General features: G+C 33.6%; 1 protein-coding gene across 6 annotated transcripts in view; it reads left to right on the top strand.

The window, feature by feature from the left end:
* CDK14 (cyclin dependent kinase 14) overlaps nucleotides 1–24649 on the top strand; it is a 542302-nt gene that overhangs the window by 250286 nt on the left and 267367 nt on the right. For all 6 annotated transcript variants that reach the window (XM_012779596.2, XM_012779601.2, XM_012779597.2 and 3 more), the window contains one exon: nucleotides 10059–10121. In XM_012779596.2, coding sequence (XP_012635050.1) covers nucleotides 10059–10121 — 63 coding nt within the window. The remainder of the gene's footprint in view (nucleotides 1–10058; nucleotides 10122–24649) is intronic.

Raw genomic sequence — 24649 nt, 5'->3', positions numbered from 1 at the left:
ATGTGTATACTACACTCATATACTGCATACTTTATTAAATCTTCTATACTCACAGAAATTAATGCTATTATCATTCCAAATCATTTACTAAGGTTATACATCAATGTTTATACATATTTTGAAATTCATGCACCCTTCCTATTAACATAAACATTCCACGCTCATCTTTGATACCATTTTAAATTTTGGATAAATTTTAAATTCTTAATAAAATAAATTCAAGTAATGATAATTTCAAAATATTTTATTAAGTTGTTGATTCTGACTTTTTAACTTTTAAAAAATACACCTTTTCTCAATGAGGGCACTAAGGTATCTTGCTTATCACAAGTTTTTGTGTCATAAGTACCCAAGGGTCAGGCACAGATGTGGTCATCTTCCTTGCCATATATGGTTTCTGCTGTGTTTTCTATCACTATGTTAATAGTGATAGAAATCATTATTACCAGCTTCATATATTGATTATGATAATTACATGCCAAGCCTCCTAATTTGTTTTGAAGTAAATATTGAGAAATATTTTACCCAAATTCTCAAGTACGATTTTCTGAAGTTATTTTTGATAATTGACTCAAATTTGAACACCTATAACTCCTTTTTAAATTTTGCTAAGACTGACTTTGAGATGGTATTTTCAGCCCCAGCATCCAAAAAGCATTACCTGAATTCATCCCAGACAGACTAGGTGGGATTTTATCTTTTTCTGAAAATTTTTTTTCAAGTACCCTTTTTCTGGCAAGTCGCACAAAGTCAAGAGAATGAAGGGGTATTTTTAGCTCTGAATCACTGACTGCCTAACTAGATTTTGGCGTAAAAGGTTAAAACATATAATGAGAAGTAATGATACTGGTCTTTGTTTCTTAAAGTTTCACAATTCTTATTCAAAACATCAACTATATTTGCCAATTATACCAAGCTCCTGGGAAAGTTATTATCTTTGAAAGTTTGCAGTGTCTAATTATTAAGAAAAATATAAAACAGTTCTTTTTTCCAGGGTATCTTTAATTTAATACTCATGTACAACAGGAGATTAGTACATTTTCTTTATCCATGGATTGAACAAAGCTAGTAGAAAAAAAGAAGAGAAAGTGAAGACTTGATCTTTGGAAAAATTTTTTTATGACAGGCAGGTCAGCAATTTGACTTTTGGCCGTAGATGCTGACAAATAGTTTGGAATTTCTACTCCATTTTAGCTTTTGGCAGAATACAAGAATTCACGAGTTTTTTCTCCCCCCCTCTGTCATCTGAGGTCTTTTTATTGTTTGCTATTAAGAGATACTTGAGGGAAAAGTTTTACAATTTTGTGAATTCTTAACAGTGTATTCTCTTCCTCAATTTCTTGTGCTTCAGAGTATCGTACTCTGTAGGTGAAAACTTGAATTTTAAAAGATAATGTTGGTGTGATCCCTTTAGTCATTGAGTTTGAGAAACCGAAATTACTTTTGCTCCTTTATGTACTATATTAAAATAATTAAAAAAATAAAATTTTATTTAAGTTACAGAAATCTTACCTGAAAGTACTTATGTTTCAGGTTTGCCACAAGAATAGCAATATAAATTGCTTCTTTCATCATACGTAGCAAACAGATATTTCATATACTTCACTGTTTGCCATGATCTGATAACTTTGTTATTCTATATTTTGTGTATTACCACCAGCCAGGAAAATTTACATAAACTCTAGATTTGTAATATAAATTTATTTTTTAAACAATTTCTCCAATTTAAGGGATTTTTGATTTGTACTATCATGTAGTCTGTTGCCCACAACTCTTGCCCCATAAAATAACCAGATATTCATGACCATGTTTAAGAACTCCACAGTACTTTGCATTGTGAAATCTTAACAACATTGCTTCTAATATAGCCTTGTGTATTTTCTTGGCATAAAACCTTCTAAAATTGTTACCACTGGGACAAATGTTATGTACAAGGTTATAAATGTTCCATTTTAGTTAAGAGGAAGAATATATACTGACTTTATTTGATCGTCATTATTTTCCCTGTAGTCATCAGTAAGCTCCTAAATTACAAATACTTTTTTATTCATCTTTATACATTTTACAATACTTTCCTCATTACATGAGCTTGAAAGTAGATAAACATTTTTTGTTGGTATGCCAAAAAATACGGGGTGATGAAATTAACAAATTATGATTATTTCATGTTTTCGTTTTGGTGGTCCAGAATTACTGTTTTTTAAAAATTAAACATAACACGTATCTGAAGCTCATTCAGAATGGTTCATACAGTTTTCTGAGCCACACATCTAGTATGATCATTCCCTCTGTGGATGTTACTCTTACCTCTTAGAACCAAGATCATTAAGAAAGGCTCTATTATTCAGTTTTATAGTCAGCAAATGTTATTTCAGGATGGCCACATTTGATCCTTCCATCTTCCCTCTCTCTTTATATTTTCTCTTCTTTTCTTTAGTTCTCTCTTTCTAACTCTTTTTGTTCATGTTACTTTCACCCTATAATTTTGGAATTGTTCATATTTCTAGTGGGGTGGTTCCAGAAAGTGTTTTCAGAGTTAAGATATTCCTAAGAACTATTCCAGTTCCTTTTTTCTTTCTTTTGTTTCAAGATTTGAGTCCAAAAAATTTTGTGTGAACTCCTTTGTTAACCTTTTTTAAACATTTTTGAGGATGTTTGATGATCAGAACATTTCATTCTTTTACCCGTTGGCTTTTTATTTTTCCTCTAAAAAACCGACTTGGCTTCAAAATAGCATAAACACATTTTTAAAGTGGTTATTTGACTCCGTTAAAATTTGTTATATGATTTAAGCTTGTGAGTGGTTTGCCAAAGGGCATATAAATCATACTGGGTAGCCTTTTCCTCTGGTTTTTGAAGAGAGCACGTTTTGCCCAATCTTTTAATGCTGGAATAGCATATGGTTATTTATTAGTAGAATGTTATGCTTCCAGAAGATTTCCCCACATTTTTTGAAACTTCCCAAAAAATATACATTGGATTTATTTAATTTAAAAAAGAAAGTCATTTAGACCTTCTATATGTTTTAAAAGTAAATAAATTACATGTAGATATGGATATAGAAATATGTTTCGGTTTAAGAATTAGCTCCTACAAGATTGAAACTACTTAAGATGTTTGAGATTTTGGAGCATGAATGTCTGCCTTCCTTTTATCAGAGAAGAATGGTTTGCAGCAGCCTCACTGCCTGGGCAGAGCTATATAATCTGTCTATCCATGATGTCATTGCCAGAAGCCACATAGTAAGTTTTTTGCTTTAATGGAAGAGATTTTTCAGCTTGCTGGTTTTACATGATGGGGATGTGTTTGGAAATGCTTCCTGTTCCAGTCGTCAGCCCCAGGGTGCCCATGCATTTTGGATTCAGAAATGACAACTGAAACCATTTAGGCAGAATTCTGGGACAGCTAAGACACATATAGGTTATTATGACCAAAAAGGAGAAGGAGATTACACAATATGATTAAAAAGAAATGGCTAATTTAATTAGGAATAAACGATTGCACTGTGATTTCTACGGGAGGATTTTTATGAAGCATAAACTACTGCATGTGTTACCTACCGTTACCCTCCTTAGGGAGTATGTGTGTGGTTTATTGGTAGAATTTAAAACATTTCCTAACTGGCTTAAAACCTGGTAAAAATAAAATAATCCAGAAAAAGACTTTGTAATATGTCCAGTAAGTCTGTGCAAGAACAGTGGAATATTTGAGAATAACATGTGTTTGGGTGGAATAGATGGAATGGATGGAAGACCATGGGGTCTCTGTTGTCATACCATATCTTATGCAGTTTAATCTCTACTTCAAAGGGGAGACACAGTACTTTTGTACTAGTTAATGAATGTCTTGTTTTTTGTCATTAAAGATGATAGGAAATATTAATGCATTAGCATAAAGCCTAAATAATGTTTGATAAAATATTTGCAAAGTTTCATTTTGTAATCATTGTTTTAAAAATAGGCCTCTCTGATACATAGTGGTTACAAACTTCCTCTATTAAACATCCTGAATGCTGTGATTTTGTTCTAAAGGATACATTGGTTAAAGTTGGTTTTCCCCCATCTTTTCTTATTAATGAATGCGTTCCATGTGTTGGAATTCATGACATTGTAATTTCATTAATAATTATTTGGGAGTGAATTAGATAAATACTTTGAAGCTGAACAGGGAAAAGTGCAATTTCAAAGTCAGTTTAATCTTGTGGACTGCATATGAGAGCAGGCCGAACCTAACTGCTCAGTAGGTTGATGTTTTTATTCTTAACATCAATGTAGGCTGATTAAAACAGAGATTATACCTACAGGAAAATGGCATTGATTGCTGTAGAAGAAAGGAGGGTTCAACTTTTATAAGTTTTCTTCAGTTGCCTCCAGTGGTAACAATTCTCCAATAAATTACAATGAGCTACAGGTAAAATAGAACTAAAAATAAAGGATAGTGATTTAATCCACAGTTCATGACTACTCTTAAGTGTGGTTTTAGTAAGAATGTGTGTGGTGTGTGTTGTGTCCCAGATATGGGACAATGTTAATGAAGGTGACACTGGCCAGTGGAAGACTAAGACTAAGTGTCAAGGCAGCCACATTTGCTGCCTTGGTCATACTCACAGTTACTGTCATCATCATAAATTTTGGGACCATATGGGCTACCACACAGGAGAGGGGAAATTATTTCCCTTTTCCTTCTGAAAGTTGTGAATTTCTTGATATGATCTCATACCATCAAGAGTACTAACAGTTCTTTATACTGGGTCGTTTACCTAGAGAAAATTGGGGTATCTAGAATCAAAGTTGGATATAGGCCTATCAAGGATCAATTAGGGAAAGAAAAGCTCTGTATTTTTATGCTTCCAATTTTCACACGCTATCAACTAGTTCTTAAAAATCCCATCTTTTAAAATCATGTTTCCACTTAATTTTTTTGTTTTGTGAATCAAGTTTTTAATTTCAAAATAAAATTCAGTATGACTGAATTTTGGGGTTTAAGCATAAAATAAGTGTACCTATTTAAGAATAAAGAGGTTTGGAATTATCTTCTGTAATCTTTCCATATTCCTATGCTTGTGAGATAGCTTTTTTTAGTGTTATTAAAAACTACACCGAGCTTGAATATACTGACTCTTCCTCTTACTGTCAATGGAAAATTAAATGAAACAGAAGTTAAGGATGTAGAGGCTATGTTTAACATAATTTCAAAATGAGGATTTCTGTTGGTTATCTCCACAGAATGGCGTCCTTATTTTTAGCCTAGATGCAAAAAATAGGACCATGCTATTTTCAATATCATGTTTTGGCAGTGTTCCTGAAGAACATCAAAATTAGCTGACAAATATTGTGGACACCATGTTCAACATTATAGAAGAATGGAAACAAATACATGTTGTCAGGAAGGGGCTTTATTGGATTCCTGCTTGATGAGAAAAGTCCAGACCGAAAGCCAATGTTAATGCAAAAGCAGAATTACTTTGAGGAACTTGATATCTCGTGAATAGGAGGTTTGATCATTTGAAGAGTCAACAAATGGAAAACCTCACTTCATGTATAATAAATTAGACAAAATAAAGAGAAACATAAGCACATACTGAGTGGTGAAGTCTACTTAACAATTGACCTTTAATTGTTTCTGCCCTGGAAACTGGGCAAAATTTCAAGTCCATGAAGCTTTCTGAGTTTCAGATAGCCTTCTTACCAGTGGCTTTAGGTGGAAGGGTATTGCTTCTTTCCCCTGACCCAGGGTCAGATTTTAAAAAGAGTAAGGAGATGGAGAGTGGAAAGTATGAAAAGGTGAATGTCATAGTCCAGCTTGTTTCTCGTCTTTTCCTTTGGCTGGCATCTTTGTCCTGGTCCCCATTTGAGGAATTGTTCTCCACTCAGGCCTGTTTTACAATTGTCATTGTAAACATAATTTATCTCTCTAGTTTTCTTTCACGTCTTTCTTTTTAAGCCTCATGCCTGTGTGCAGCACATGACTAATATTCGTCATTGTAGTTCTTAGGGTCTGCATGTAGTTGAAATCAACTGAGACTCACCTGTGTGAAAGTGCTTGTGAGTAAAAAGTCTTTTCGATTTTCTGTGGTCTTTCCACGTCCTGTCTTTTTTTTTTTCAAATTGTTGTTTCTCTCTTGCCTTCTAAATTGATCCAGACAGAGAGAAATCAAACCAATGTGGGAAAACCCAAATTCTAAACCTTGCAAACTCATTTACAGAGAGCACTTCTTTTGCCTCTGGGGGGGGTTATGATTTCAGATACTGTCCTCGTATTCCTTCCCACATAAATATTCCTGCACCTGTGTAAATAAGCAAATAAATGCTACCTGATGGGTAATCAACAGTGAGGAAAGAGGATCCTGATTTTGAAAGGAATGTAGTCTAGTGTGGGGATCGAGGCTTTCTGCTCTCCCTCCATCTTCTGCTTGGTCTGGAAGTCTAGCCACACTGGATAGCTAGCTTCCTTTAAACCCACCTACTTCACGGAAGGTTGATGTGCTGTGCCCAGGCATTCGGGTATAACCCTGTCAGACATTAGTGCTTCTGATGGCATCATGATGAAGCACAGCAGTGCTGGTGGAGTGGGTAAGAGGGGAGGTGTGGGAAGACGAGGTGAGGCATATAGTGCAGTGAGGGAAAGAGGAGCTGTTGGCTCAGGGCCATGGTAGAGGTTGGAGAATAATAATCTTTTTGTTATGCAGTTATCAGGGATCTAGTCTATAAGTGTTCCTTTTGTTATTAGAATGAGAAACAGCCAGAGATCAAGACAGATGGATCTGAGATTATCGGTGTGTCATCCTGGGAGAGTGATGTGTTGGTCATGTGCCATAGGGTCTTCTGTTTACAATGTTTATATCCAGAATGACTTTGAAAAATGGAATGACAAAGAAGGGCCTTCTGGGATCATTTAAGTTTGGTTCTGTATTTCTGGACCAGTATAAATCATAAGGGTCACATAATCTAATGACTACAACTAAGGAGAGAAGTTATGAAGAAAGAAGAGATGTATTGTAATGAAATTTGTATTTTAGGCACACCTAATGCAGTTCTAGGCACAGTACTGTGCATTAAAAAAGAGGCAAGGAAGAGAAACAGTTTTTAATGTAGGTAGAAGTTTGCCAAACATGGATGTTAGGGTACAAAGTGTGACCTCTTGTTCCTTCCTCCATGTGATATTCTCCAGAATTGTATGTCGCAGAGTTGATGAAATATGGTATACTTTGATGTTAGTTTTATTCAGTTGAGAGGAAAGGGTGTAATATGATTTCTGTTTTCTGGAAATTTTTGAGATTTTCTCTTTGTCTAATCCATTGTCAGCTTTTGTGTACAGGCTATTTGTGTTCAAAAAGCATGTGCATCGTGAATTTATTTATATTATAATATATGTATATATTTATATATACACACACACCGCCCCCACAAAAACTAACATACCATTTGTCTTATTCATAGTCCTTATAGCCTTACTTTTTTGGCCAATCCCATCTGTTGATTTTTTGAAGAGTGAGGTAACCCTTCAAGATTTTGTGAAATTTTCAGTTTATTTTATATTTATCAATTTTTGCTTTATATTTATGTGTCCTGTTGCTAGATGTTATATTATATACATGTTTCTTGAATTCTATTATGCTTGATTTATGGTGCTGTATCTGATTCCTTTTTATTGATATTTATCATTATAAATAACAAAACATAGATAATATAAATATATTACAAAGTATTATTTTCAGACTATCTTGGTGCTTTGTTATGTATTGTTTCTTGTTTGTTTGTTATTTTGAGTTTGTATTTGGGAAACAGTATGAATTCAATTTTCTTTGTTTTGTAAACTGAAATTTTATGTTTTTAATGAGAGTTATGTTTTTAATGAGAATCCACATATCACATGTGGATATGTGATTATTGATATGGTTGGATGTACTTTCTATTGACCATTTTGTCTGTTGTGTGTGAAGCATTGAACAAATTAACACATTGACTGCCACACTAGAAAAAAAATTTCCTTGGGACCATGATGTTTTATTACAAAAATAGAATAAAAACTTGTAAAACAAAATGATCCTTTCTAATTTAATGAAAAATTTGTTATTTTTAATTGTTTTCTCTGTGTGAGTTATAATCAACTTGAAAACTAGTCCTCACAGCTTCCACGGTAAAGAGGTGTGAGTTACATATGCTTCATGAGGTACGGGTTCAACACTAGTGTGAGTTAAATACAACTCACATGGCAGTTAATGTGTTAAATAAATTCTTACCCTCTTAGGTCTTATTATATAATGGACAATATTTTAAGCAATACCTCATTTTTATATATCACATTATAAATAAAAAATACTTTCTCGTGTACTGTCTTCAAAAAAAATGTTTTCATGGTTTTTGTTTTGTTTTTGGTTTTTGTTCTTCTCTGAGGGTGGTGTTATTCCTATTTGAAAGAATGGGAAAGTTAATAATATTAAGTAACAAAATGGCATCATAGGGTCCAAATTTATTCTTCATTTCATTAAATGTACGAAATAAAACTTTTATAGAGTTACTCAGGAAAAACTCCATGAAACTCATTATAATGATATTAGATTTGTTTTAAATGTGCTATCTTATATTATGTAAAACTGTTTCCATTTGTATTTATTTAGTTATTTTTTTCTCTGTGTCTGACATTTTGCCTGGACCAGAGAGACAATAATTTTCAAATAGAACATGATTTCTGCCTTAATGGAGTTTGATTGATTTAGAAGCTAGACACCTTGGGTATGGTCCAAGATAAAAACAATTTTGTCTCAGAATGTATCTAAGAGCCTATTTTCTTTCCCTTTGCCCTTCATATGGCTAACTTCCTTCATCCTCTACTGGTGTCTTTCATAGACGTAATTTCTTCCAAAGGCCCTTCTCAAATCTCTAGACCATGTTAGGTTCTCCTTCCTATGCCCTTGAGTATTACCCAGTACTATTCTTAAAATAATACATAGCTGTAATTACTAGCATATCTTGTTTTTTCATTAGCATCTGTTTCATTCACTTCTGTGTCCTTAATAACTAATATAGTGCCTGGAACATAATAAGTGCTCAAGAAGTATGTGACTAATGAATGAAGGCTAATTTCTGCTGTGTGTCCTGAGCAGTTACTACCTGGCATGTGATAAAAATGCAAAAATGGAATCTGAACTGTTGTTACAATGGCTATAGCAAGGTTCTTGAACATGTAAAATTTGTAATTCCTCAATAATTCAAGTCTGATATTTGGGCACAAATGCTCATGTTCATTGGCTTTCACAGAATGATTAAATGTTTCAGTGTTATAAATGTTATAGTATACTCTAGTAGGAGAAGAAAAATGTGAATAGTAACTGGATATGCTTTTTGAAAAGTCTATGTACTTTATAATATAAAGAGAAAAAAAGCATTAGGAAAAATATACTATTGTGGGCAAATTGAGTTCAGCATATTTAAAAGAATAACAACATAAGATGTTATCTAGGAATATTCTTTTTAACTTATTTGTGGATGCATTTGTAATAATTTATAATTTTGAATGTATTTCTGTTAATTTCTAAATTTTATTTACTCATATATTCAGTTCTGAGAGTCTGAAAATTATTTTTTGTGAATATAGATATGAAAAATAAGTCTAAAGATTATTTTTACTAGCATAATCTTTTTATAGTATTTTCATTTCATATGAAATAAATAATCGTAACTTGCATTTACCCTTGGAAAATATAAGATAATTGAAATTGTAATTGGATTGGTTCATTGTGTGTATCTTTTTTAGTTAAGGTATATGTATGTATATTCAATGAAGAGGAAATCAGACACTTAACAAATTATGGACATGTATTTTTTTTTAATACACAGATACATTTAACATTAAACAGAGCCTAGAGGTAAAAATGATGATTCAATTTGGTAAAAATCGGGAGTAGAGAAACATATAACTAGATACACTAAAAAATCCATCCACTTGTCTTGTTTTTGCTTTGCTTAGAAGGTAATGGTGACTTTGAAGTAGAAAAATATTGATTTATCATGTTATAGCCAGAGGGATATTAATACATTTTCCCTTTTTTCTTCTAGCACACTGATTTATGTCAGTACATGGACAAGCACCCTGGGGGGCTGCATCCAGATAATGTGAAGGTAGGAAAAGATCTTTTTAAGCAAAGGGTTGGCATTCTTGATGTGCGTTTTTTTGAGCTGAAATCTAACATATCTACCATAGCATTTTTAAATTTAAAAAAATATTTGGGTAAAGAGAAGTAATATTGAAGTGAACTATGGTTATTGCGTTAATTTAGTTGTTGGAAACCATGTTTTAACATTTAGATATTTTCACTGGAATATTATTGTTTAGATGTTATCTTATTTTATTTTCCATAGAGAAACATTTGCTAATGAGCGAGAACCACTGGAATCATATTTAAACGCTATTCTCAGTAGAGAAGGGTCTAAGCTCTAGCTTGGATCCCATCCTGAAATACCAACTGGTTTTAATGTAAAGCATCATTCTGATCTAGAACAATGCTATGGTGGGTTCACAGTGCATATTTTTTCATTTGTGCATACAAGTAGATTCTACTTCCTATTGCTCTTTTTAATTTCTTTTACTAGAAATTTGATTACTCTAAGTAAAAAGAACTAAATTTTTCTAAAATTTGACCTAGCAACCATCTTGGCACATTGCTCCAAATTTCAAGCTTACAATAGGAAAGTCTTTCTTGGCATACATTAGAGAATTAGAAGAGGCCAAAGTTGTATCTGATATGGCTTAATGGCGTGCTTACATTTTGTGATTCAAGTGACTATCTTTCATGATCCTGAGAACCAACTATTATCTATGTATTTGAAGTAAAATTGTTCATCTCCATTTTTTCCCATTTATTATCTGTACCACTCTTTGCAACATGACATGTTTTTTTCTTTTGTACTTTTTCCTTTGCTTATAGAGATAGATATGCACATGTGGTATTCTGTGTGTTTATTTATTTTTCCTTTATTAAAATAATATATATTATTTTCACTTAAAATGTGTCATAGATATTCTTTAAAATCAATACATTGCTATTCAGCTCAGTTTGTCTAATAACTGCATATTATTCCATAGTATGATGAAACCATGATATTTTTTTATTTTTTGTTTTTAATTATTATGAATGCATGTAGTTGTGTATCTTTATAGGGTACATGTGATGTTTTGGTATAGGAATACAATGTGAATTAATCAATTCAGGGTAATTAGGGTATCTATCACCTCAGGTATTTATTATTTCTTTGTGTTGGAAACAGCATTCAGTATTCCCCTTCTAACCATTTGAAGCTATATAATATGTTAACTATGCTCATCCTTCTGCAGTATAGAGCACTAGCAGTTATTCCTCCTATCTAGCTGTAATTTTGTATCCTGCAACAAATCTCTCTGTATCTCTCTGTTTCCTGTACACTTCCCAGCCTCTAGTATCTTCTGTTCTACTTTTTACTTCTATGGCATCAACTTTTTTTAGCTTCTACATATGAGTGAGAACATTCTGTGTTCAGCTTTCTGTTGCTGGCTTATTTCATTTAACATAATGTCCTTCATTTCCAACCATGTTGCTACAAATTGCAGTATTTCATTATTTTCTATGGCTGTGTAGTCTTTGATGGTGTATAGATACCACATTTTCTTTATCCAGTCATCTGTTGTTGGACACTTAGGTTGATTCCATATCTTGGCTATTGTGAGTAGTGCTACGATAAACATCAAGGTACAGATGTCTCTTTGATATTATTTCCTTTCCTTTGGATAAATTCTCAGTAGTGGGATTGCCAGATCATATAGTAGGTTTATTTTTAATATTATGAGAAACCTTCATACTGTGGTTCGTAGTGGCTGTACTAGTTTGTATTTCCAGCAATGGTGTATAAGAGTTCCCTTTTCTCTGCATCCCCACCAGCATTTATTTTTTTTTATCATTTTTGATAATAGTCATTTTAACTGGGATAAGATGTATTTCATTATGGTTTTGATTTGCATTTCCCTGGTGATCAGTGATATTGAACATTTTTCATATATTTGTTGGCCATTTGTATGTCTTCTTTTGAGAAATGTCTGTTTGGATCCTTTGCCCATTTTCAAATCATTTATTTATTTCTGTTAAAAAATCAACACAAAATGGATCAAAGATCTAAGTGCAAGACCCAAAGCAATAAAACTACTTGAAGAAAACATAGAAGAAATATAATAGGACATTGGTCTGGGAAAAGATTTCATAATAAGACCCCAAAAGCATAAGCAGTAAAAACAAAATAAACGTGGGATTGCATCAAAGTAAAAAGCTTCTGCACAGCAAAGGAAACAATCAATAAAATGAAAAGAAAACCTATAGAAAGGGAGAAAATATTTACAAACTACTCATTCAACAGGGGAGATTAGTATTCCGAATGTATAAGGAACTAAACCATATTTTTAAACATTCCTTATCCATGGTTCTTAGGGTTGTTTCCAGAATGTGGCTATTATAAATGATTCTAGAGCCAATGTTAGTATAAAACTTTTATACTTTTATTTCTCTTGGATATCTAGTTAATGAATTTTCTTTATTAAACCAAAAGCACAATGTCGGTATTAATGAATTTGACTGGAATATTTGTTTTCCTGTACTCTCACTATTGTTGACTCTAATCAGTCATTTTAATTTTTGCCTTTATGATGAGAAAAAATGTAATGTCTTTTACTTTGGCATTTGCTTGACTGCTAGTGGCATTGATCAAATTTGGGGTACACAGTGATGTTTCCTGAGCATTTGTATTTCTGCTTTTATAAGTTGCCTCTTCTTACATAATTTCCAATTTTTTCTATTGAGTTATTTTTATTTTTCATAATAAGTCATAGATGTTTTTTGAATACTGTGACACTAACAATGAGGGTTTTTATGGTGGCCAGTTATATTGTACAATTTAAAAATGTAGGAGCTTGTAGGAACTCTGACAAAACATTGGTTTTTAAATAAATAATAGAATGATTGTGGTACTTTTAGTATTTGTTGATTTTTCCTATACCTTGTTTTTATTGTGGTTTTTGTTTTACTAGTAAATTTCCTTTCTTTAAATTTTTTTGATTATTCATTTTTCTTAAAAATCTGTATCTGTTCACATAGTTTTTTAGAAGTTAGATTAGGGAAGAAATTTTAACAGATGAAAATACTTGTTTTACTAATCTTGTCGATGTTCAAGTCCAACTCTAAATATTAGTATCATAACATGAATATAATTTTATTTCACTTTACATTAAAATTTTAAATTTGGGGCCAGGTACACCTGTAATCCCAACACTTTGGGAGGCTTAGGCGGGAGGATCACTTGAGGCCAGGAGTTCGAGACCAGCCTGCGCAGTATAGTAAGACCCCATCTCTACTAAAAATAGAAAAATTAGCTGGGCCTGGTAGTATTTGCCTTTAGCCCCAGCTACTCAGGAGGCTGAGGCAGGAAGGTTACTTACCTTGAGCCCAGGCATTTGAGGTTGCAGTGAGCTATGATGCTGCTGCATTTCTCTACCCCATGCAATAGAGTGAGACCCTGACTCAAAAAAACAAAACAGAAAAACAAATTCTATATTTATACATTCAAATATTCTCTTTTTAGGATTGATTGGGTCCAAAATCAATAGTAGAATACATCCTCCTTCCTGTTTCCACTCCATCCTTGGGAATCTGTAGAGAGTGCAGCTGGTGAGGCTTTGGGGAGCCCAGAAGTCCACCCACCACAGTGGAGTCAGCAGGTCCTCTGAGCTAACTTTGGCTTTCCGGATTTCAAGTTTAGTGACAGGATTGAGATTAAAGAACTAACTGAACCTTTTCAAGAAGTCATGGCGTCACTGCACTTTTATTATTCCTGTTCAGTTTTCTCCCCACCCCTCTGTGTGTCATTAGTTATGGGCCAGTGTTAGTGGAAAATTTTGTTGGCGAAACAAACCAAAAAAAAGGCTCATCCCACAAAGCATCATTATTTTCTCTGTCCCTAGGCCAGTGTCATTCGTGATTTTTGTCCCATTTTTACTGTACATTCTGCATCTTCCATTACATTTTATTTTTCCTTGTTTTCTAGTGATCATGGGGATATGGGTCTCCAGGTTGCTGTCTTTCAGTAACTAGGCTGTACTCCTTGAAGCTGTTTTTCAGCAGCTCTTATCCAAGCTTCTTTCATCTCTGGCTATTCATCATACTTCAAATGCTTAGTGTTTGCTACTCATTCTAAGTCCAGCTTGCACTGTAGCAACAAACAAGATTTACTACTGAAAGAGTTGGTGCCTCCTAGGATGTGATGAGAAATGTAACGTTGAATGAGATGTGTGGTCAGTATAGAAATAATGGCACAAGAATTATATGTGACACCTACAGTGAGCCTAAGTATTAGTTATATACAGCAGAAATTATGTTCCACTTTGAAGTAGTTTAACATGGTCACAGATTGATGCCCTACTACAGTTTTGTTTCTAAAAGAATGTGATGTGATTTACCTCTTACATTTTTTTCATGTTTGAAAAGTAGCAAAATATGTTAATATATAGGTGTCCTTTTCCCCATAGCTAGTGAAATCTTTGATTTCTTGAGAATTTTCCAAAATGTCCTAGACAGTCTCAATTCTTGGTATGTTTAAGCAATGGTCCCCAACCTTTTTGGCACCAGGGACTGGTTTCATGGAAGACAATTTTTTTCACGAATCTCAGGGGTGGGGGGTGGGATGTTGTGTGTGGGGTGTGGTATGGAGCTCAGGCAGTGATACACGGCCCATTTCCTAATAGGCCACAGACCAGTACTGAGCTGTGGCCTGGTAGTTGGGGACCGCAGCTTTTAAGGATACAAGAAAACTTCAGTCATCACCTAAGAGGTCTTCAAATGGTATTTCACAATAAAGTCACCTGAGAAGCTTTAAAAAAATATATATCAAATTTAAAAGTCAACATAATAATGGAATTTGTAGCCAGAGCAATCAGGCAAGAGAAAGAAATGAAAGGCATCCAAATTGGAAAAAAAGAGGTCAGATTGTCTTTCCTTACAGAAGACGTAATCCTATATGTAGAAAAACCTAAAGACTCCATCAAAAACCTCTTAAAACTGATAAATGAATTCAGTACAGTTGTAGGATACAAAATCAACATACAAAAACCAGTTGCATTTTATACACCAATAATGAACTACCTGAAGAAGAAATCAAGAAAGCAATCTCATTTACAATAACTACAAAAAATAAAATAAAAAATACCCAGGAAAAAATTTAACCAAGGAGGCAAAAGGCCTATATAAGGTAATTACAAAAAACTGATGAAAAAATATTGAAGATGACCCAAACAAATGGAAGAACATTCCAGATCATGAATCGAAAGAATTAATATTGTTAAAATGACCAAACTACCCAAAGTAATCTATAGATTCAATGCAATTCCTATCAAAATACCAATTAGATTCTTCAGAGAAATAGAAAAACAATCTTAAAATTCATTTGGAACCACTGAAGAACCTGGATAGCCAAAACAATACTGAGCAAAAAGAACAAAGCTAGAGGCATCACACTGACTATAAAATATACTACAAAACTATAGCACCTAATACAGCATAATATTGGTATAAAAACACATATAGATCAATGGAATAAAATATAGAACTCAGAAATAAACCTACATATTTACAGCCAACTGATTTTTGACAAAGGCACCAAGAACTTACATTGAGGAAAGGACACCCTCTTCAGTCAATGGTGCTGGGAAAACTGGAAATCCATATGCAGAAGAATGGGACATTCTTGTCTCTCACCATTCTTGTCTCTCACCATGTACAAAAATCAACACAAAATTGCTTAAATGTAAGACCCAAAACTATAAAACTACTAAAGCAAAAATAGGGGAAACATTCCAGGACATTGGTCTAGGCAAAGATTTTATGGCTAAGACCTCAAAAGCACAGGCAACAAAAACAAAAATAGACAAATGAAACTATATTAAACTAAAAAGCTTCTGCACAGCAGAAGAAACACTATACACTATTGAACAAGAGAAAATATTTTCCAACTATTCCTCTGACAAAAGACGAATATCCAGAATGTATAAAGGAACTCAAACAACTCAATAGCAAAAAACCCAAATAATCCTGTTACTAATAAAAAGTGGGCAAAGGATCCAAATAGACATTTCTCAAAAGAAGACATACAAATAGTCAACAGTTATATAAAAGAAAATGCTCAACATCACTATCAGAGAAATTCAAGTCAAAACCACAGTGAGATGCATCTTACCCCGGTTAGAATAGCTATTATCACAAAGATAAAAAATAACAAATGCTCAGGAGGATGTGGGAAAAAGGGAACTCTTATATGCTGTTGTTCGGACTGATATCCTGATATCAGTGTGGAGGTTTCTCAAAAAACTAAAAATAGAACTACCGTTTCATCTGGCAGCACCACTACTAGATGTCTACTCAGAGGAAAAGACATCATTATATATATATATATAAATACCTACACTTGTATGTGTATCACAGCACTGTTCACAATAGCCAAGATATGGGATCAACTTAAGTGTCCATCAATGGATGAATGGATAAAGAAAATATAGTATTTGTATACAATGGAGTACTATTCATCCATGAAAAATAATGAAATCCTGTCATTTGCAACAGCATAGTTGGAATTGGAGATCATTATGTTAAGTGAAATAAGCCAGACACAGAAAAGAAAGATATATTGTATGTTCTCACTTGTATATTGGAGCTACAAAAGCTGATCTCGTGGAGGTAAAGAATAGAATGATAGCAGAGGCTGGGAAGGGGTGGGTGGAAGAAGAAAGCGTGGTTAATGTGTACAAACATACAGTCAGATAGAATGAATAAGTTCTAGTGTTTGACAGCAGAATAGGGCAACTGTAGTTAACAACAGTACATTGTATATTTCAAAATAACTAAAAGGGATGAAATGTTCCCAACAAAAATGTTTCAAGTGATGGATATTCTTAGTAACCTGATTCGATCATTAACATTGCATGACTATCAAAATACCACATCTCCCCCATACATATGTAAAAATATTATGTATCGCTAAGAAATTTTACTGAAGAAAGGTCTCTTCAAGTAGGAAATGTGGGCATCTGTTCAGACGCTGGGACGAGAGCCTAGACACCTCCCATGACCCACAGTGTCCCCTTTCTGTTCCTGTGGCCCTGCACAGCTAACTCCGCGTAGCTTGGAGGACATGTACACTTGCCAGTGATTCTGGCCCTTTGCTCTTCCGCAGCCCTGCAGCCTGCTGGCCTCCACTGCTCCTCACTGTTCCATCAGGGGCTGGGGCATGACTCAGAATAAGAGGGGAGCTGGGTAGGTTGGGGAAGGAAAGTGGAGAGTGTGCAAGACAGGGCCAAGACTGGGGTGTTTCAGAAAGCAGGTGCCATGCCTCAAAGTGGAAGATTTTAAGAGTACCCCATGAAGAATCTCGTCAGTCCAAGAGAACAGACCTCAGGAATCCAGATGACTTTGCAGAGAAGACCCCAGTGAACAAATAAGTAACTTGGATGAAGCAAAGTTGCTTGCATTGATTGGATAGAGTAAGATAAAGAAGGAAACTTTTAAAAAATATACCATTAATAATCTCTGAGAGGTAAAAGAAAGTGCACCCATAAAACAAGAATGCTGTATTATTTTTAAGAAGCAGAAGTTAGTAAAAAAAAGAGCTCGTGGAAATTAAAAATGTAACAAATTAAAAATGACCATAAAATAATTGAAGATAAATTTGAAGAAATTTGCCAGAAAACAGAGCAAAAGTACAAAGATGAAAAGTGGGACAGTATCAAAAATTAGGGACCCAGTCCATGGGATTCAGTATCTGAATAATTGGAGAGAAAAAGAGAGGAGGGAATCATTAAAGTTACAATCATTAAACTATACTTTTTTCATGTGTAAAGGATGTGAAATTTTAGATTAATGCCTAGAAGAATTTAATAAAATAGACTGACAATAATGGTCATTATAGCAAAATTTCAGAACACTTGTTCAAAGAAAAATTTTACAAAAAGTAAACAGGATTTACCTCACAAGTTCAAGAGTTACAATGGCATTAGGCTTTTCAGCAGCAACACTGGAAGGGAAATGGCAGTGGGACAACAGAAAATTCAGGCATGAAAGTATTTCCTACCCAGAATTCTATACAAACTATCAAGGCAGTGTGAGGATAAAAGAATTATTTTCAGGTGTGCAAGGAATTGAAACTTTTGCCTATCTTACATCCTTTCTCAGGAAGCTACTTGAGGATGTACTCCACTAAAACTCAGGAAATATAATATACCAAAGAAGAGAAAATAAAGAAACGAGGTAACAGAGTGCACCTCAGAAGAGAGGTGAAGGAAAGCCCCTGGGCAGTGATGAAGAGAATCCTAGGATGACAATTATGCATCAGTCTGGGAAAGTAACCCGTTTGTCCATACAGAAGTCTCCAGGAGAGATTTCATAAAGACAGTAAAATTATTAGATAGAGTGCCTAATATGTTCTAGTAGATTTACAAGATGAGAATAGCGTTTGGAGTTGAGTTAGTTATAAACACAAAGAAAATGAAAACAAACCAACAAACAAAAGAACTAGATTTATTAGGAGCACCAGGAAAAACAAATTTTTGTGTGGGCATGGGAAGGGAAGGAATTCACAGTAAACTTTGTGGCTCATCTGTAAATGACATTTACATGATCATAGTAATTTAAGCATTGAATTTTGATATAATTAAAAATAAAACAAACAAAAAACACCTCTTTAAGTGATTCTGCTATAGGCAAACCCATTGTAGTACCAGCATCCCAGAGCAGTGGTCCATTCCACCCCCACATTTCATAGAAAATAAACATCAGGATCATTGAAATGATGGACTGTGATAAAGGGCTTTTGGACTCTTTGTCCAGTGTTCTTTGCCCTATAGCACATGATTAATACTAAATTACTGTAATTAGCTTGATGATCTGTGGCTTTATAAGCACTCATTCACATAGGTTTGTCATTTTTATATTGAAGATAATAGTGATACTTTCTCTGAGGACATGGAAAGTTAAGAAATAGATGCAGTTTGGTAATGCCTTCTGTTTTGGCATCTGAATTGTAGTGCCTGGAATTAGACTACCCTTATTATCATGTTGGTTTCCATGGGAGGCCACTCACCTAATTATGCACTGGCTTTTCCTCCCTGTTTGTCTAACTCCTCCAGGGTTACTTTTGGCATCTGCACTGCAGGTGAAATTATTCTCAAAGAATTCTGACTATGACATAAGGACAGATGTCCCCAGGGTATTTCTATTTGATGTATTAACATATTTTTTTCATGTGGTAATGTTTATTGTCACTTAAATTTATGAATACAAAATGAAGAACATAAGAGTAATATTTACTAAATTAACAGCTGTTCATAATTCCATGCTAGATATTAATTTTAAAAAACAGTTGATCCTTCCATCATTTTAGATTGTTGAAAAAGAAAATGACAAAAAATTTTTTACATAAATAGTTGAGTTAAAATAAGAAACTGTAATAGTTCTGCATAAATTTAAGGAGATGTGAAAACCAGGTGAGATAAGCTATTATCTTTAAAAGAGCATGTCCTTTTAATAACTCTGAAGCTGCATGTTTGCCTAAATATTTCACAGATCATCAAATGTTCACAATGTAATAAATAACTGAATTTTTATTATGGTGAACAAAAGGAAAGCACAGTAATCAAATTCTTTTGCTTCAAAATTTGGCAATTTTGACTTTTAGTTTCATTGCTGTACAACATGAAAACATATAGAAACATTTCAAACATTTATCTTTTTTGCTAAAAATGTACACATTTTTCTTTGTTTATATTGCATATGTACTTGTTTATTCTAAAAATGTGGATATCATGCACTTAAGAATTGAAGCACTTGCTCCTTAGTTAGATTTGGGTAGAATTTTAGACATTACAATGGTAATGAATCATGGAAGAATAAAGAGGAACAAAGAACAACTGGAGCAGATCATAGCTCCTGATCATAGTAAAATATGGAATATTTTAAGGCAATTTTGTGCTAATTCCCTGCAAAACATCTGTGAAACTTTTGTTTTTCTTGATGTATATTCTTTGTAAGCACTGGAATAGACTCATAAAAAAATGTCAATGTTAACTAAATTTCTAGAATCACTTTGCTACTTTAATCGCCTACAGAATGTGTCTGTTATCAATATGGTATTCTGAAATAAATATTCACTATTAACTAATGGTTTGTTTCTAAGTATAATATCAATTTTTGACAAATGGGTAATTTTAGCAATTAATTAGAGGGCAATTTAAAACCAGAATCAAAAGCCTGAGGATATTGGCCTTGTTATAAATATTTATGATGATTAAAGGCATAGCAACCAATTTCTAGAACATGATAATTGCTATGTTAGAAACTGGTTAGAATTTTTTGGAAGGGTAATTTTTCCCCCCTTTACAGACCATTCACTATGAACTATAGCAGGTTTGGGCTATCACAGTTGAGTTGAAAACAAAATTTATATAGATTTTATCATTCTCAGTGATTTACAGACTGACCATTGAATTTTTTTAAATGACCTTAACAGTCTAAATTTCATTTTTTATTTGGGTTTTCATGTGTTCTTTAAACATTGATAAGCATGAGAGAATGAAAATTAAGGTTCATGAAAAAAAGATTAATTGATGCTATCTTCAGCTGATATCCAGAAATGTGGATGTTTGAATCTTATTATCATGATGAGATTGAATCTTCCTGTGTTTTCATGTAATGTATTTCCATTTCCATTTTATCATAATGACTTTTCTAGAAGGTTCCCTGAAAAAACACATTTGCCATTTTTTTTGAATAATTGAAAATGACCAAAGTAATTTTGAACTCCCTGCCTTATTCTCTGAAGTATCAGAAATCCTATTGGCATAAAGCAGATTTTTATTTTTCATTTCAATAGATATACTAATTTAAAAGATATGAGGTTTATTATGGTTGAAAAGTTGCTATTTTTCTTTCATAGTCCAGAGAACAAGCAGGTGTATAACGGATAGAATAATGTTATGCCAAATTAAGATTGTCTCATACAGATGGCGCTGAGAATTGGTTCCTAAATGAGACTTTCTAATGTTCAGATAGAAAATCAAATGACACCTGATTTTCTCCATATTCTTCATTAGAGCTCTCATTTAGCTCATAATGATTTCCTACTATGCATTCCTGTGAATATTATAGAGCCTTTCCTCATTCTGTATTTTAGGAAATATGGTTATTTCATGGGGCCATTAAAGAATGTTTTTGAAAATTTTACACCTAGTGTCAGCGCCTGTCCAGGCTTCTTCTGAACGTTTCATCCTATTTTTGTCATAGCAAAATAATCTTTCATATCTAGAAAGTAGAGAATTAACAATAAAAGAAAATGAAATTCCACTTGTCAATTCATGTTGTGTTGGACATCCGGAGGGGATCTGAGTAGTGGGTTTTCTGGTTATGATGCGGGGCCAGCATTTAGTTGTTTAGAACATGTCTATGGCAACCGCGGCATCATCTGCTGATCTACTTATAACAATTTCTGTCCCACAAAGGAAGCAAGGCCAGCTAATTAAACAGTACACTCTTTCCTAGAGATGCTTTAAAACCCAGACTGAAAAGAAGTCACCCTAAAGAATGATGAAATGGAGACAGTGATTAGAAGTGTTACATGCCATTTTAATTGTGGGATGCAAATGTGCAGCTTGGGGATACCCATTAGGAATAGGGAAATACCCTCCTGGGCTTCAAGCCCCCTTTCTCCAGTTCAAGATGGATCTTGCATGCGACCCCTTTGTTTGCATGTTTTCCAAGACAAACATGAGGCTCCAGAAGGGAAATCAGTTTAAGTAATATAGTATACAAACGCTACCAGGGATTTTTGTGATTGTTTCGGATAGCACAGCTTTGATGTGACTAGCCAGTATAGCACATAGGTATACATTTCCATTATAGCTCATTTCCATAATATAGCTCATTAATGTATACATTTCCATTACTTCAGACTTCTCTCAGAGGATATGGAAAGAAGTTTGTTGATCATGTGCTTCCACATTCACAAGTCTTTAAATATTATATTCCATTTGAAAGTATTTTTTCTCTTTAGCATTGCTTGTTTTGATGAACTCTCTCCGAGACCTTTAGACTCAAGGTTTATCACCTTTGTCAACTTTTCAATTTCTTTCTATCTTTAAATTATATTAACTTTTTCAATAGTAAGATAATTCATTTTTATTTAGTGTCTAAGATGTTACTTTAGGCAGTAAAACCATTTAAACTCTGAATATGTGTTCATTTTCACTTTGTGTAAAAAACAATGGCCCTGTATTTTGGGGGAGAGTAGCATCCATTCCCAATTGATGTTGAGTAGAAGGAATTGTTGCCTCTCCATTTCCCAATTTGTATTTCATGCAATTGCTTTTTAGTTCTAAAAAGCACTTATCAGTGAGGTCACTTGTATAATTCTGACAGACAGAAAATTGACAATGACAGAAGAAGATTATATTATTTGAATTTCTTGGAACAACTCTTTCTCGTTGTCTCTTGGAACATTATGTTGAGTAACTATTAAATCTACTTAAATTTGGTCATCTTGTCTTTATGTGTTTCTACTCTGCTAAGGGATATTTCTAATACTAATCTTACGCTGATGACTACCTTTATTAAAGGGAAACTTGGCCTTCCCAACATTCTTCATGATATACACAAACCCTAATAACTTGGAAGACTACTTAACTATACTAGTTCTTCTGTCACAGAACTTGGCAAACAAAGATCTGTCATACCAGCTCCATTTGACTACTTATAAATCTCCCAGCTCTAGCTCCCATGGCTTCAAACAGTCTGCTGACCATGGGCACCACTGTGCCAGATTTTGGTATCTGCCATTGCACTGAGATGGGAAGGGAGGGTGGAATGGGGGGCTAGCTTACTTAGTATGTTCAAGGATCGCAGAAACTGCAAACCGTTACTTCCCCAAGAAGTTTGCCCGCAAACCTGAAATTCTCATTTTTTTTTTTTTTTGGTTATTCCTCTCCAGAAAGTTATCATCTTAAGAAAAAGCATATCAAAGATCTTAAAGAATGTAAATTAAATTGTTACATTATCTAGAAATGATGAAGCATGTTACATATCTCAGGGCCTTGATGGAGTGCAACCAAGAAGCAAGAAGTAGATTGGAAGAACCCAAAAAGGGTGGAAAAGTGGCAAGACAAACTCCCCCTGCTACTCAGATTTTCCAAGAGCTGGACTCATATGAAGTATATTGCAAAACAGTACATGTGTATGGCCTGATGCCCTGCCATGAGTACTTGTGTTTTACACCATCCCAGTAGCATACTTAATACTATCAAGTATGTCCAAAGTGAAACATAAACTATACTGTAATTTTGAATAGCTAGAGTTTTATTTTTATCTTTTTTATATCTCTGTATAACCTTGTAAGTAGTCTTTAAAAATTTAATACATTGAATTACAAAATAAAAACCATTGGGTATATATTAGATACATTGTATTACAAATTAGGATTTAATATTTGCGTTAGGTATTTTGAAACTCAACTAAATGGAACAAATCATGCTGATTCAGTCTGTGGTTTTTTAAAATTGAAGAAGACCTAATATTGCAATAAAACCATTGTTATGCATATTATAAAATATTTTGACATTGTTAGATATTTTATGACTCAAAGTTTCCAATTATTTTTAATTTCTAGGAAGTTGGATGTATGAGTAATTTCATATTTGTGCAGCCTATGGGTTTTAAAATGATACAGTGTTAAATATGGAATATATGATTTGGAGTGTTTGCTACTCATGTACAACTTTGGTTTATCTGCCAGTTTTGTAGACTTGTGTCACACAATGTGTAGCTACTTTTGTCAATTAGTATGCATACTTTTTTGGGTAGCAGTACTCTTAATTGTGGTGTCAGAGTAAGACAAAAATGGGTTCAAATGTCAGTACTACCTCTTATTTTGTGTTTCTTAGGCCAATTTACTTAATTTCTCTGACCTTTTATTTATTTATTTATTTATTTATTTATTTATTTATTTATTTATTTATTTATTTATTTATTTGTGAAACAGTGGTAATAGTATCTACCTGGTAGGAGTGTTGTGCAGATTAAATTATCTAATAAATATAAAGCACTTAGCACAGTGTCTATAATGTAAGCACTCAGTAAGTGGTAGTTATTCCGTTCCTGTGGTTTAATTTATAGAATCTCTTCCGTTTATGTTATTCATAAAATTATGGAATGATATAATTTTACAATGTGAATGGTTATTAAAGGTATTTGAGACTCACCGGTCATTTTCAAGATGAGAAAGCTCGGATACAAAGGTGGTAAATGTGTTCCCCAGGAGGCAAAAAATTAGCATACTTCTCGTAAGACATTGTTAGTGTGTCATAAGAGGTAGGGCCCATTGCTAATGACTCTTTTTAGTAGACTTCTTAGTGTCCTGTAAGCCCTGTATGGTCCTTAAAGGAAGTTGACTTGTACCTTGAAAATCTGTAAGATTTTGCTGTACTGTGTCTCATATTAAATTGAACCATATATATTACATAATCTATGTGACCATTCATGGAACCTAACAACTCTAGACATTTAGAAAAAGAACATCTGATCTCACATGTTTAGACATTAGCG

Source organism: Microcebus murinus, chromosome 9 (genome assembly GCF_040939455.1).
Source record: "Microcebus murinus isolate Inina chromosome 9, M.murinus_Inina_mat1.0, whole genome shotgun sequence".
NCBI lineage: Eukaryota > Metazoa > Chordata > Mammalia > Primates > Cheirogaleidae > Microcebus > Microcebus murinus.
Note: the sequence above shows the minus strand (reverse complement) of the source record. Positions and strands in the feature narration are given on the sequence as shown.